Raw genomic sequence first — 15,072 nt, 5'->3', positions numbered from 1 at the left:
ACATCCTGTATTATACTCCAGAGCTGCACTCACTATTTTTTGCGGTTCAGAGCTATAGTCTCCAAGCATTCCCTGCTTGTTCAATGTCTGCACATAGCCTTTTCTGGTGATTTGCACTCTGGGAAGGGTCACCTTTACACCAGAGAGAGTGAATACTTACCCGATATAGGGCAAAATGCATTATAAGAGTGCAGCTATGCTAGTGGTGGGTAGTGGTGATGGGGGGGGGGGGGAGGGGAGTGTCTGTCTACAAGCTTGTTGACAGTCTCCAATAGAAACCAGAACTATGAATGCAGCTCCTGACAAAAATACAGGTTGTAACTCAAGATAAATAATTCAATGTTTTTGCAAAGTTACTCAACTTTGTGTGGATTACATCTATATATAACCAGTAAGTAACGTGGTGTTCAGAAAATGGACTCTTTAAAGGGTTTCTCCCATAAATAATTTAAATGCCTATCCATTGTGATCTTTGGGGTCTCGGCGATCATACCCCTATTAATCTAACATTGGATATGTGATAAAAGTAATTAGGAGGGAAAATGCCTTTAATCATGCACCTATTGTGGGGGAAACCATGCGTTTCTATAACCCCCACTACAGTATAGAGTAGGAAACTGGGTCTCAGACCCTGGGCCAAAAAAATTAATACAAATATATAACTCAAAATGTTACCCATAGGGGTCATGGCTCATTCCACACATAAAAGTTTATAGGGAAGGGGAGGGGCCTATTTAAAGGGGTATTCCAATCTTTAACATTTAAGGCATTTCCAACTTTCTAATTATTTTTATGAAGAAAGCAGCGACATGAAACAGCAAATGAAGGTCACTAGACCGCTGTTCCCAGGGGTGGCACTCGCAGCGATCAGGCATTTATGGCATAGCCTATGAATATGCCATAAATGCCCAACATGGAAATGACCGTTTAAGCTCCACCCAACCCAGGAGCAGTATGAATTTGGCGCTTCACCCAATGGCATGTTTATAATAGGTTAAACATTTAAAGGGTTAAATCAGCAGTACCACGTTTAGTCACTAATGAACTTCAACCAATCAAAGGATCGTCATCATCCTGGAACTGCAGCCGTGTAAACTGACGGGGGGAGGGCATCTTCTTCTTCAGAACCATTATTATTAAACACGATACAGTGGCGAGTACCAGGATGCCGCCCATGACTATGCCAATGGCTTCCGGGATCTGGATGCACCACTGGTCGGCCAATAAGCACTTGGTGTTGGACAGCGTTCCGTTGTTGGGTTCTGCTTTTAAGCCGAGAATGTGGCACATCATAGGATAGATGTCTACGCTGTTTATGGTGTTCATCTTGTAGTTCTGGTGAAATGCCGGCCCGTGAGCGGCCAGGAAAGGATGCATGCTGGGTACACCGTTGTCGTAGCCGTGATTTCCCACTAAAAGAAAATAATAACCAAGTCATTCTACCGCGTATCTTAGGACAAAGTCGAAACACACTGTTACGGTATGTGCACGCATGACGGATTAGCTGCAGATTTTCCACAACAGACTTTATCGCCGAAAATCCGAATCGTAACAGCAGAGTGGACGGGATTTGAACAAATGTCGTCCAGACGCTGCGGGAAAATAAATTAAACCGCGGCGCATTGTTAAACCGCAGCACGTCAACTTAGGCTTCGTTCACATCTCCGTCGGGACTCTGGTCATGGGTTCCGCCTGAGCTTTCCGTCAGGGGCACCCATAGGTTTCCGCTTACATCACCATTGATTTCACTGGTGACGGATCCGGTGCAACCGTTTTTTAAAGGGGTTTTCCAGGGAGGCACAATTGCTATGGGCAGTGCACGAGTACGGAGTAATCTGAAAGGACACAAACAAAATGGGGCGGGAATTGAAGAACCAAACCAAAGAATGAGTGTCGGGCATTGAGGAGGCTGTGGACTAATAGGATGCCTCAAACCCGGGTCTACGTCAGAAGTCCTGGGTTTGAGGCATCCTATTGGTCCACAGCCCCCTCAATGCCAGAGCCGTTCATTCTCTGCTTATGCTTCAATGACAGACCCGCGTCGATACTCCGTGAGGTATAAACACAGGTCTTTCTGCATAAGAACGCTCGTGTGTCCAAGTAAAAAAAACACTAGAATGAAAAGCAAAACTTCCGGGGGTGGGGGGGGGGGGGCAATAGGAACAAATGCGTTCCGATTTTTGACACAATTTATATTAGGAACGCATCGCTAAGGTAAGTATTGGCTTTTTTTTAATTTTGTTTTCTGCAGCGGCAATTCCGGCCGTAAATCTGCACCACAATTCGGTGATGTCTATCAAACAGAATTCCCCGCAGGTTCTAGGTCAGATACGCGGTGTACTTTTACGCAGCGTATCCGACCTGTGTGAACATACGCTAAGCGACAACCTTATGTGAGTGTTCCCCAAACTGGATATTGGCAATGGCGGCTGCGCAGCTTCATCCCGACCCTGCAGCAGCCTCCCCTCCAGCATGAGCAGGTTTCACACTGTATTTTATGGGGTTCGTTTGACGTATACCCCGACCTATACGTTAAATGGAGGCTGAGACAGATGCCTAACAGTAGCATCTGTCACCCGTAGGCTACACTGGTATTCCCAGCTGGACTATCACAGGTACCCTTCTGCTTGGACAAATTATATATATATTGACTTGGTACACTGTTTGGCCCGCTGCTATCCCGCTGCGGCCCAGTGGGTCCACACAACCACAGATCGTGACAGTACGCTCAGGCCATGGACCCCACTGCCCAACCCAAGACCTGGTTTACCGAATACATCATGAACACTTATGAGCCTTTTCATTAGACCCATACCAATATAGCCTATGGGTGAGGGATGCCAATGTCAGGCACCCGTTTAATAGATACGTCACAAAATGCTATGCCCATGACGTATATACGTTAAATGAACGCCTGTGACATATACGGTTCAGTGACATCCGTTATTTATAGCCTATGTTTAAAGACAACGTATACCACGCGGTCTACGTTTTCTTGCTGGATGCCTCTGGATAGAATAGCGCAATATCCTATCCAGCAAAAACCGCATACCCAACGTTAACCGCCTGACCAAGGTCAAAAGGACACTCTTTTGGCCTCGGTCGGTAGAACGGGAGTCTATGGGTACGTTTGACCTGTGAGCCGGGAGCTTTCCTGACGAATATGTTAAATGTAGAGGGAAAACACAGAAAGGGGCCGAAGTGCTGCTGTGTATTTGGATGTGGGGTATGGATTTATTTTGGGTTCTGTGCACTATTGGGCATTAGTTTTGGGGGGTGTGGCCTATGCAAAGGAGCGGGGAACACGTCTGTAAAAACTTTGTACCATCCATGCCTTCTGCTCAGTGTTTACGTGTCGTGTATACTGATGGCACGTCACCTGGCCAGGGTGGCAGATTGCAGCACATGGATGGCACAACCGCAGCTTTCCGGTGCAGTGCTGTAGATATGGAGAACAATGTAGGGTTCACAGTGGGGTCTCTAGTTGATTTTTAGGGGGTTTTCTGTCCCGAAGACGTTTTCAAACCACTGACTTATGTAATACAAAGCTGTGCCCAGAGCGGTTATCTCTTTCCTTCCCCCCACTCCTTTTATCAGCTCCTACACTGCGCAGCAGGGGGCGACACTGAGCATAGGGGAATGCTCCTCTAAGGGTAAAGAGATAAGGGTGGTCAGATAAGTGCTTTTTGGTAGCCACAAGCCGCCATTCAGGAGCCTCGAACACGCATTCGGCATCAAGTGGACGCATTCAATGGCTGGAGGCGATTTTTTAGTCACTATGGGGACGTTGTTAGCTCAGTCCTGCCGCAGATAGAGCAGCATTTTTTTGACCTGACAGGTCCGCCGGGGGTTGTGTATAATTTAGCGCCGTCTATAAGCCAAATAAGAAGAGACTAAAAACCGTCAACACTACAGCAGCTGACCAACAAATAAATACAATACACAGGTGACGTCTTACGGTCTACATGGGAAGACGCGTTCTGCACTATAGTCCACCCCTCGTCAGCCACCAGGATTATGGGCTGGATGCGGCTGTTCTGTCGGTAGTGATAGTCATCTGGGATGTCTTCTTTTAGGTAGACCTTCACGTGATCACTGCAGTTTTTCAGCAGGTTGTAAACTAGTTTTGTATCTAGGTAAAAATCGAGAAAAAAAAATATTAGTATAGTAATATACCTGCACTAAACTCGAAATATAGACACAACACAGATGTAGCAGAGCTGAATGACATTTAAAAGGGTTGTCCACTTTCTACTGTACAAGTCCCCCGGCAACTACCAGGTGAGCCACCCGGTTTCCTGCTGCATCATATATTGAACGGCTCTATGCCTGAATGACCTAAAGAAGACCGAGCCTTTGGGGCTGAATTGTTTCTGGCGTCGTGACACCTTAGCAAAAGTAACGCAGTCGGTTTATCTGCAGTCCTATGTAATTAAGTCACAATGAGACTTGTCAAACTCAGCTCTGCTATATCTGACAACCTCATTCGTATTTTAGACATGCTATAAACCTATACTGCGCCTCTGTACGAGGTTTCTCGCGCACACTCCTATGGAATAAAAAAAAATTCAATAAAAATGTCATGACATGTTCCATCACGTGTCATGTTACAGCTGTAGTATCCCCTAGAGGCATTGCTTTTGGTGGCGAATATGGTGCCTGACTGAAGCTCCATATGGCAGCATACAGAATGCCAACGGGTCCGTAACACAAAATCGTAGGGAATAGGTGAGCGGCAGTTTCGGCTCTTTGCACGCATCCTTACTGACAGACTGATGAGTTGCCCAAAACCACCAATTGGTTGCCTTCTTCATTTTCAAAATGGCCTCTAAAAAGGTGAAATCTGATTGGTTGCTATGGTCAACTGCTCCACTTTCCATTGTAGAGTATTTAGTAAATCTCCTCCTTGGAAACCACTAATACATCATGATGTCACTCAACTCTGCTGCATTAACAATCCTATAGTGTTATGGGGTTGCCATCCACTAAAATAAATAAGCACAAGAATGGAGAAAGTAGTGGAGGAGATTATAGGGGCCACTTCGAGTCAATTGCCCTTTATTGGACAAGACATTATTACATGACCCAGTGTTCCTATAACACACACCTTGAAGGGGCAATATCGCTGCGACTGGAGTTGAATCCACCAATGTGTAGTTTCCACGACCAATGCAATTGTCCAACGCAATAACTCTATCCTTCGAGCATTGGGCCATTCCATGGTCACTAGTGATTATTACATTGACTGTATCCCAAAGGTTTAACTCTTTAAGCTTGGCCACCAAGTATCCTATGTTTTTGTCCACGACGTTCAACACTGCAGCCATGCTTTCGTGGTCTTCGGGTCCAGAGCGGTGCCCGGTCTTGTCGGGTTCTTCAAAGTACAACGTTGCAAAGTTGATTGGGTCATTAGCCCTGGTGAACCACGAGGTGATGTTATCTACCCGTTCTTTAAAAGTCACTGAGGGCTTGTAGGGAAGAGAGTCGATTAGGGTGATGTTCTGGATACGTACGTCCGTCCCTGGCCACATGGCAGACCCGCTTCTTCTCCCTGCACGTTGGTTCGTCACCCAGATAGGGGTAGCTTCGTTCCACCACACTGGGTTGGACTTCAAGCTTGAGTTGGCCAGATTGAAGGTCAGGTTAGTGTTCTTGTCATACATTGAGTTGGCTACAATCCCGTGGCTCTCGGCATACAGACCAGTCACTATGGAATAATGATTAGGGAAGGTCTTTGTGATGAAGACGTTTTTGACTTCTCTCACTAGGACGCCATCATTGATTAACTCCTGGAGATTGGGCAATGTGTAGTTTAATAAATAGTCCGCTCTGAAGCCATCAAAAGAAACAAGGATTAACCGGGGGAAAGAACCGTCAGCAGAGGATTCTCCCGAGCACAGAATTATTCCATGCAACAGGGTGAGCACGAATGCCAATGAGGACATCTTGGATGTTCTTCCAGAGGGGATTATCTGGAAAAGAAACCACAAAATCAATAATATTAAAGCTTAAAAGACTATTGGAAAATCCGCTAAGAGACCTATTGACCCCATGCACACTTTCTTGTAATATACTGTACCCATTCTAGATGTCCAGCTCAAAGCCAGTCCATACCTAGTCTAAATGCCCATTTCACAACCATTCCAGATGATACACATTCAATATATATTCTAGACACCCAGCTTATACCTATTCCATACTCATTCTAGATGCCATATTTATTCTATACTTATTCTAGATTTCCATCTTATACATATCTAATATTCATTGCAGATGCCCAGCTGACAGATACCCATGTAATACTCATTCTAGTTCTCCAACTGATACCCATTCTATATTCATTCTAAAAGCCATACCCATTCTAGATGCCCAAGCCATGCCTGGATAACCAGTTATACATAGTTAATATTAATTCCAGATGCCCAACTTATATCCTTTCCATCCTAATTCTAGATGCACAGGTCATACCCGTTTCATATTAATTCTGCATACCCAGCTTATACCTATCCAATATACATTCTAGATGGCTAACTTATGGCTGTATTATACCCCTTCTAAATGCTAACATATTTATTCTAGATGCCCAGCCCATACCCATTCTAGATGCTCATCTTATACTCATATCATGCTCGTTCTAGATGTCCATACCATACCCATTCAAGATGCCCAGACCTTACTCCCTCCAGATGCTCAGCTCATACTCTTTCTTGACATCCATTTCCTACTAATGTCATGCTCATTATAGATGCCCAGTTTATACCCATTTGATATTCATTCTAGATGCCCATCTTATAATTCTAGAAGCTCAGGCCACACCGAGTCCATACTTATTCTAGATCAGTGATGGTCAAAATACTGTAGGAATCTGGGAGCCAGTATAAATTATATAGTGGCCAGGCAATAAGATTACCATAGACACCAATAGAAAACAACCCGAAAAGTTAGGCACCAGCAGCAATTCCCTAAATCCATTAGGTACCTGGCTGCTGGGATTTGTCAATCCATGTTCTAGATGAGGCCTTCCGGTCAGCCATGTTTGCACCAATGGGGTTGATATCTCAGTCTAGCACAGTCTACGTTTTGGCTTCTCGCCCCCTCCCTGCTTTAGTGCATCCTGGCAACCTATCACTATGAGATGACCCTCCCATTCCTGTCACTGACTGAATTTAAGCCTGGTGTATCGCAACGTATAAAGTTTATATATGGTCCCAATATCTAACATTTTTATTTTTATTTAATCCAGCTAAAAACTACATCCCCCAGCATGCCACATGTTGCCAAGGCATGCTGGGAGCTGTAGTTTCACCAATGCTGGAAAGCCACTGGTTGCAGACTACTGTTGTAGGAGATCTACGGTCACTCTTTGCAACTATACAGGAGGAGACCGTGTCAAACTGTCGGACCATGAAAGACATTGCCACAAACATTAATGCATTAGTGCAAGCAACAACCTTCTAGTGTCAGATTACCAACTGGTTATGCCAAGTCCAAAGAGCCGTGAAGACTGGCAAATCCAGTTCATCCACTACTGGAGAGTTACAGACAAAGTCCAATTACAACTGGAACGAGAAATTCCAGTTTGACTGGGTTACTGCCGCGACGCTATGTCAACGTGATCACCGCATTAACTCCTTAGAGCACAGACTGTACGGTGAAAACATTAAGAACTGCCCGACAACCGGTTGGCAACAGTCGCCAGTCGTCTTATAAACATGCACCAATCCTAGAGGACGGGGCCAAAAAAAATCAAAACACCCGATCTAAAAATTGGATTCACGAGTACGACCTGTGCGGGAAGACTAGTCGGTTCCTGTTCAACACAGTCCATGGATCCACTGGTATTGTCGCGGGTTGGGTTAATTTTCGCAGTGCAGTGGTCACCACGTGTTGGCTTGAGTAGTATCACTCACACCATCCTAGGATTCAGGAGCAGCGGTGTCAGGCTTCATTATCAGCCAATGTGATGGACATATCTGGGTTTGATGGATACTACAGTGGTACCAAGTGTAAAGTTTGGTGAAAGAGGACTATTGGTCGATGGCACTTTTTTAAGGGATAAGCGTAGGTGTTCCTTACAAATCAGTGGAGGGATATTTTAAAGGGGTTGTCCAGGTTGGGGGATGTTTTTTATACTGATAGGATAGATCAGTATATGATCGGTGTGGTCCAACACCGGGACCCCGCACTGATCAGCCGTTGCGTCTGCCGGAAGCTATGCAGTGGTCCGTGCCGGAAGTAGATGGCTCAATATAGCGGCCAGGCTGCAGTAACCCAACACGTCCACTATACTGTGATCGGCGCCTTCTGCTTCCAGCACCGACCCCTGAATAGCTTCCCGCGACCGGAAGCAGCCGAGCAGCGTGGGGTGCTGGTGTCGGATCCCCACCGATCATATACTGATGACCTATCCCATGGATAGGACATCAGTATAAAAAAAAACTAGTCCCCAACCTGGACAACCCCTTTAAAGTTGCAGGATACAATGACATTCCATAAAATTGTGACCTTCGATCTAGTTGGCACCATGTTTCCACATGACAATGCTCCTCTTCAAAAAGCAAGGCTTTGGTATGGGAAAAAGTTCACTGGCCTGCACTGAGCCCGACCTGGACCCTATTAACCCCTTTCCTAACAATAGGGGGAAGTATGGAGGGGCACCGAAGCTAAGCCCACTCCAAACGCAGCAGGTGTCTGCCGTGTTTTATTAACTCTGATCCTGACCGTTTAACCACTTAGATGCCACGGTGAATAGTGAACGCAGCATCTAAACCATTAGACAGAAGTGGGGCCCCTCTGTCACAAGAAGTGTTTCAAGAGCAACCCCCCGCACATCTGACATCAACTGTTCGAAAGTGGTGCCCTAGAAATTTGGCACCATCTGCTACAAAGCTGCATATAGTATATCTTGTGGCAACTGTTCAAAGAGTTATTCTACACACCTATCTCCAGCTATACAAAGAAAGAAAAAAAAAAAAACAAACAGTGATGCCAACAACTGGCACCAAAAGACATAAAGCAATAACCCCCCCCCCCATGAGATGCCAACTAATACAGGGCAATGACGCATATACATGGTGCCAACTATTACAAAGATAGGATTTAACCGTTAAATGTCACATTGATACTGATCTACCTCACTGTCCGTTCTACCACTTCCTGCTACGGATTTCCTAAGTCACGTCTGATTACAACTTTTGGTCAGGTTTAGGTAAGAGGAACAGACACAACTTGTACAAGGAGTCCCGTCAGCGAGACTATTTACATAGTGGCCCAGGGAACATGATGAGCTCGATTTACATGGTGATAATGAAATTATAAGCAACATGATTCACAGCAAAGAAGAACAAGATCTCCCAAGAGTGCAACATGAGCAGAGACTGCCCGCATCCTCCACCAGTAACATCATGCACATGGCCGCATTATGGTGCCACACAACTGCTGAGTTGGGGAAACTCCATATGCCTCCATTTTTATATGGAATCCCACCAGTATGAATCTCTAAAGAAAAAACATTGTTACGGGCACCATCGGATGCTGTGTGTACGGAGGTATTATCCCTAGAATCAGGGCTGCTAACGGAGGATCTCTCTGTATGTACCGCACCCGACGGAGCCCGTACAGCGGCACGCAGAGGTCGTAGAGCCTTCATGTGCTACCGTAAAAACTCCATGTACGTGGCTCGGCCTTGTAGTTGACATTGATCCAAACTATCAATGTCATTTTTTTTTGTACATCGGATTCTGCCAAGGGTTTCATTTCTAGAAACCATTTGCAAATGTGTTTATTTTATTGTAACAAAGAAGAAAAATAATAATAAAATGGAGCAACGTCGCACAGTCCTGATTAAAAAAAAAAAAAAAAAGGCTCCTGATTTGAGTATACGGCTCCTGTGCAGACCTATGTGTCGCCATGGTTACAGACTACACATACCCGGTGTAGTCTGATCCTGCAGTCACGTGTTACTCATTCCATCTGACCCTTGTATGGTCTGCAGGATCAGACTACACAGGATTTGTCTGTGGTCAGTAACCATGGCGACACATAGGTCTGCAGAGAAGCTGTTGACATCAAATTATTTTTAATCAAGACGAGCGTTTTTTTTCCCCTTTAGTTTAGGTACCAAAAAAAAAAAAGGGTTTCCAAAGTGTAGAAAGCACTTAAAGAGGCTCTGTCACCAGATTCTGAAACCCCTGTCTGCTATTGCATGTGATCGGCGCTGCAATGTAGATTACAGTAACGTTTCTTTTTTTTCTTTAAACGTTCATTTTTGGCCACGTTATGAGCTATTTTATATATATATGCAAATGAGCTTTGAAATGGAGAACTGGGCGTTTTTTTTCCGTTATGTCCAACTGGGCGTGTATAGTGTTTTTAACTGGGCGTGTTTACGTGTATGACGCTGACCAATCAGTGACCAGTCAGCATCATACACTCCTCTCCATTCATTTACACAGCAGCGATGTGCAGCCATATAAACAGAGATTAACGTTAATCAAGTGTCCTGATAATGAATACACATGAAATCCAACCTGGACGTCATGTGTATTCAGAATCCTGACACTTTTGACTCTTTTCTGTGAGATTTCTAGCAAGGGAAACGAAATCTCGTTTACCTCCGTAATCTCGCGAGATTACGAGTGGCTTGCGGGAATCTCACAGAAAAGAGTCAGAAGTGTGAGGATTCTGAGTACACATGACGTCCAGGCTGGATTTCATGTGTATTCATTATCAGGACACTTGAGTAACGTTCATCTCTGTGTATGTGGCTGCAGATCGCTGCTGTGTAAATGAATGGAGAGGAGTGTATGACGCTGACTGGTCACTGATTGGTCAGCGTCATACACGTAAACACGCCCAGTTGTCCATTTCAAAGCTCATTTGCATATATATAAAATTGCTCATAACTTGGCCAAAAATGAACGTTTAAAAAAAAAAAAAAAGAACCGTTACTGTTCCCTACATTGCAGCGCCGATCACATGCAATAGGAGATAGGGATTTGAGAATCTGGTGACAGAGCCTCTTTAACTAAGCCAAGCTCTGAAACTAAATTTGTTTCTCGAGGGAGAATTATAACGATATAAACCAATAAAAAAAAAAAAAAAGTGTTACATAACTTGGAGGGATATTCCGACAAACGACACGTCATATGGCCAGGATATGCTGGTAATTTCAATAATCTGCAACTCGTCAGCAAACTATGGACTGCATCCCATTATATTACAGATTATAATTTACAGATTGACTCAAAGGGTAAAAGTGTCCACATTCATGGCTAATTTGAGGAGCATACACAGCCTGTCTGGGGTATCTGATACAGTGTGGGGGTCACAGTTCTCCAAGCTTCAGATCTGACATTTGAGCACCCCCTGCTTGTTCAGTGTCTGCACAGGACTTGCTCTGGTGATTTGAATTTGTTGACTTTTTCTTTACCCAAAAGGACTGTAGGAAAAGCGAACTGCCCCCATTATAGAAGCTCAAATGTTAGGGGTGCGTCTGACTACAAGCTTGTTGACGGTTTCCAACGACAATGAGCAAAATTATAAAATCAGCTCTGGACTACACTACAGGCTCCCACATATGGTAAATGCAAAAGAATTAGAGGGAATTGAGGAAGAATGCAGGAGGTACGTACACAATAGACAACTTGCTGTGACTACTGGCAGGTGGAGTGGACTCGGGTGCGGCCCGCTGGGACAGCCTAGTGAGGGGGAGGGGGCCTTGCAGTAATCACAGAAGGTCCTGTGAGGAACTTATTGCAATTTTTAAAGCAGAATTCCACTTTTCAACACTACCACAGAAGTTGAGGAGCTTTGTAAATTCTTTACATGACCATTTTATCTATCAATTGTGAGTCATATCAGGTTTCTCCATTCACATCCAGAGCAGCTTTCAAAACTCTGCTGGTTGAAACAGACAATAGATTATCTCCACCCTCAGACACGTGACCCAGCAGCTGCGCTCGAAGGGCTTGTCCACATGTAATGGAATTTCTGCAGCAATTCCGTTGAAAGTAGCAGACATGCCACTGCGGAAAAAACCCGCGTCCCTGCGTTTTTTACTGCAGATGCGGAATTTGCCGGGAGATGGTGACATCGCCTCTGAAAAACGCAGCAATTCTTTCCACTTTCGGCAACAGGAACGGACACGCTGCGGTTCGAAAAATACGCACCGCAGGTCAATTTCGGGACGGAATTTTTACGCAGGGTGTGAATGAGATTTGTTAGATCTCACCCACTTTGCTGCTACTGTATTCTGCTGCGTATTTTCCGTCCACAATTCCGCTACGTGTGGAGAAGCCCTAACCGTGTCAATGTCATCTGAGCTCCCACAATGCAGTGCTCTCTGGTAACAGGAAACCAGCAGAACTCTGAATTTAGCTTTGGACATGACTGGAGAAGAAAACATGTAACTTAAGATCAAAAAGAGAGAGACCGGTAAAGCAAAGGATTTACCAAGTGACTGGTTATTTTATGTAGATTGTAACTTGATGTTAAAAACAGGAGTTTCACTTTAAATCCCCGGTTCAAGTGATTTGACGAATGGGCGGATATTAGAGAATCGCTTATAGTACAATTCCCTCATTCATTATCTCCACGCGATCCCCTGAACACCCTGCACGTGGTCCCAGTGATAAGACACCTGAGAGTCCAAGGGTCAGTAGAGGTGACAATGACGAGCGTGTGCCCTGCACTGATCACCTGACTCCAGCAGACAAAAGTATTGGGACACCTACGCATTACAGGGGCTTTTCTTAACCCAGAGACATAATTAATATGGAGTTGGTTTCCCCTTTGCAGTAAAACATAATCCACTCTTCTGGGGACTTTCTTCTTTGACCCTTCATCCAGACGAACATTTGTGAGGTCAGACACTGATGTTGGGGGAGGGGGCCGGGCTCGTAATCTCTAGTTCATCCCAAAGGTGTTGGATGGGGTTGAGGTCAGGACTCTGGGCGGCCAGTCAAGTTCTACCACTCCAACCAACCAATCATGTCTTTATGGACCTTGTGCACTGGGGCACAGCCATGGGGGAACAGAAAAGGCTGAACCCCAAACTGTTCCCACAACCTTGGAAGCTACAATTGTCCAAAACGTCTTGTGTGTTGAAACATTAAGATTTCTCTTCACTGGAACTAAGGGGGTGACCCCTGAAAAACACCCCCATAACATTACCCCTCCTCCACCAAACCTTACAGCTGGCACAATGCAGTCAGGCGGGTAACGTTCTCCTGGCATTCACCAAACCCCGACTCATCCATCAGACCGCAGGATAGAGAAGCGTCACTCCACAGAACACGTGTCCACTGCTCCAGAGTCCAGTGCTGGCGGCTTTACACCACTCCATCTGACGCTTGGCATTGTGCTTGGTGATGTAAGGCTGGCATGCAGCTGTTCGGCCCCCATGCCATGAAGTTCCCAGGCAGTTTTTGTACTGATGTTAATACCAGAGGAGGTCTGTACTCTGCAGTTATTGAGTCAGCAGAGCGTTGGCGACTATTCTGCACTATACTCATCACTCGGCGCCCCCGCTCTGTTAGGGTATGTGCACACGACCAAGTTTCAGACGTAATTCGGGCGTTTTACACCCCGAATTACGTCTGAAAAAAACGGCTCCAATACGCCGACAAACATCTGCCCATTACTTTCAATGGGTTTGCCAATGTTCTGTGCCGACGACCTGTCATTTTACGCGTCGCTGCCAATAGTCGGCGCGTAAAAAAAAAAGACGGCTCGTCAAAAGAAGTGCAGGACACTTCTTGGGACGTAATTGGAGCCGTGTTTCATTGACTCGATTGAAAAACAGCTCCAATTACGTTCGTAAAAGACGCCGCGAAAAACGCGAGTACGAGCAATTACATCTGAAATTCAGGAGCTGTTTTGCGCTGTCGTGTGCACATACCCTAACTTTACGTGGTCTGAACTTCGTGGCTTAGTTGCTGCGGTTCCTTCCACTTTACAATAACATCAGTCACAGATGATGGTGGAATATCGGAGACTGGGAGGAAGGACATTTCAGGAACTGACTGGTTACACCGGTGGCGTCCAATTACAGGACCGCGCTGGAGTTCGGTGATCAAGAGGTGTGTCCCATTACTTTTGTCCATATAGTGTAGGTGTCGGATTATCGGACGGTCATATTACGATGCAACAGGACAGGCCCCTTGAATTTAGGGCATCCTATAAATTATAGCGCCGTGTTTGCAGACACATAATCCCACTCGGCTGACGCGCAATTCATATACGGGGAGCACTTTTGGGGGAGAAGAGGGGGATTATGGGAAATACTTTCTGGTCTTGTCAAACTCCACATTATATTACAGATCTGGAACAAACTGCCAGACTATCAGACTTGATCTCTGTAACATCAACCAGTAAACACAACTCTGCTACACCCGTCACTGTGCGTCACCAGCGACTCTCCCTATTGACGCACACAAGAACAAACACCCGCTGTGGGCACCTGGTAGGTGACGCGGTGGTCTCCGCTCCAGTACACATTGATATATACTCACATAAACCGCGCAGACCCCGACCACCAGCTCCACACACCGCTGCCGCCTACCTCACTGGGCGGAGCCTCCATTTGGAGGGAGGAGACGCTTGTCAAAATCCTTCATCTGATTGGTTATAAAGAGATGACGTCAGCGTAAATGCGATTGACAGCGGGTTGTGTTGTGGACACGTGATTGGGATGTTGACGTCACGGTGTCCTTTACCTGATTGGCAGGTTATATAAGCTGCTGCCAGGAAATGTGTCATCCGTGATAGTCAGTGCGACACAAGCGCTCTCATGTCGTGACAGAAGCGCAAGTCATTTAACCACTTCCTAGCTGATGTAGATTTACCCATGCAGATTATCCCATAAATTATAGCATATTGATTAGATAAGAATAATGTCTGATATGGCGTTTACTGTGTGAGTATATAAGAGTGGAGTTCCAAATGTCTTTAACCCCTTCTTTGTGGGGTGGAATAGGAAAAAAAACTGATTCCTCAATATTTTGAGAGGTTTCGTTTTTAAGGCGTTCACCGTGCGGTAAAAACGGTGCGTTCACTTTATTCTACCAGTCA

The 15,072-nt window shown here is 45.4% G+C and overlaps 1 protein-coding gene across 1 annotated transcript; it reads right to left on the bottom strand.

Annotated features, from left to right (window-relative positions):
- Nucleotides 1-530: 530 nt before the first annotated feature.
- ENPP4 (ectonucleotide pyrophosphatase/phosphodiesterase 4) lies at nucleotides 531-14,642 on the bottom strand. Its single transcript, XM_075863836.1, has 4 exons — nucleotides 14,514-14,642; nucleotides 5,108-5,972; nucleotides 3,959-4,132; nucleotides 531-1,412 (listed from the first exon to the last, which is right to left on the bottom strand). The coding sequence occupies exons 2-4, from the start codon at nucleotides 5,943-5,945 to the stop codon at nucleotides 1,048-1,050; spliced, it is 1,377 nt and encodes a 458-aa protein (XP_075719951.1). The 5' UTR covers nucleotides 5,946-5,972; nucleotides 14,514-14,642; the 3' UTR covers nucleotides 531-1,047.
- Between the last annotated feature and the right edge of the window lie 430 nt (nucleotides 14,643-15,072).

The sequence above is a fragment of the Rhinoderma darwinii genome, chromosome 4, assembly GCF_050947455.1.
Source record: "Rhinoderma darwinii isolate aRhiDar2 chromosome 4, aRhiDar2.hap1, whole genome shotgun sequence".
In the NCBI taxonomy this organism is placed as follows: Eukaryota; Metazoa; Chordata; class Amphibia; order Anura; family Rhinodermatidae; genus Rhinoderma; species Rhinoderma darwinii.
Note: the sequence above shows the minus strand (reverse complement) of the source record. Positions and strands in the feature narration are given on the sequence as shown.

Coding starts and splice junctions, on each gene's coding strand:
- ENPP4 (XM_075863836.1), bottom strand. CDS start 5,945: ATGTCCTCATTGGCATTCGTGCTCACCCTGTTGCATGGAATAATTCTG. Junction 4,133..5,107: donor AGCGATATTGCCCCTTCAAG/GTGTGTGTTATA, acceptor ATTTTTACCTAG/ATACAAAACTAGTTTACAAC. Junction 1,413..3,958: donor CGCGTCTTCCCATGTAGACC/GTAAGACGTCAC, acceptor ATTTTCTTTTAG/TGGGAAATCACGGCTACGAC.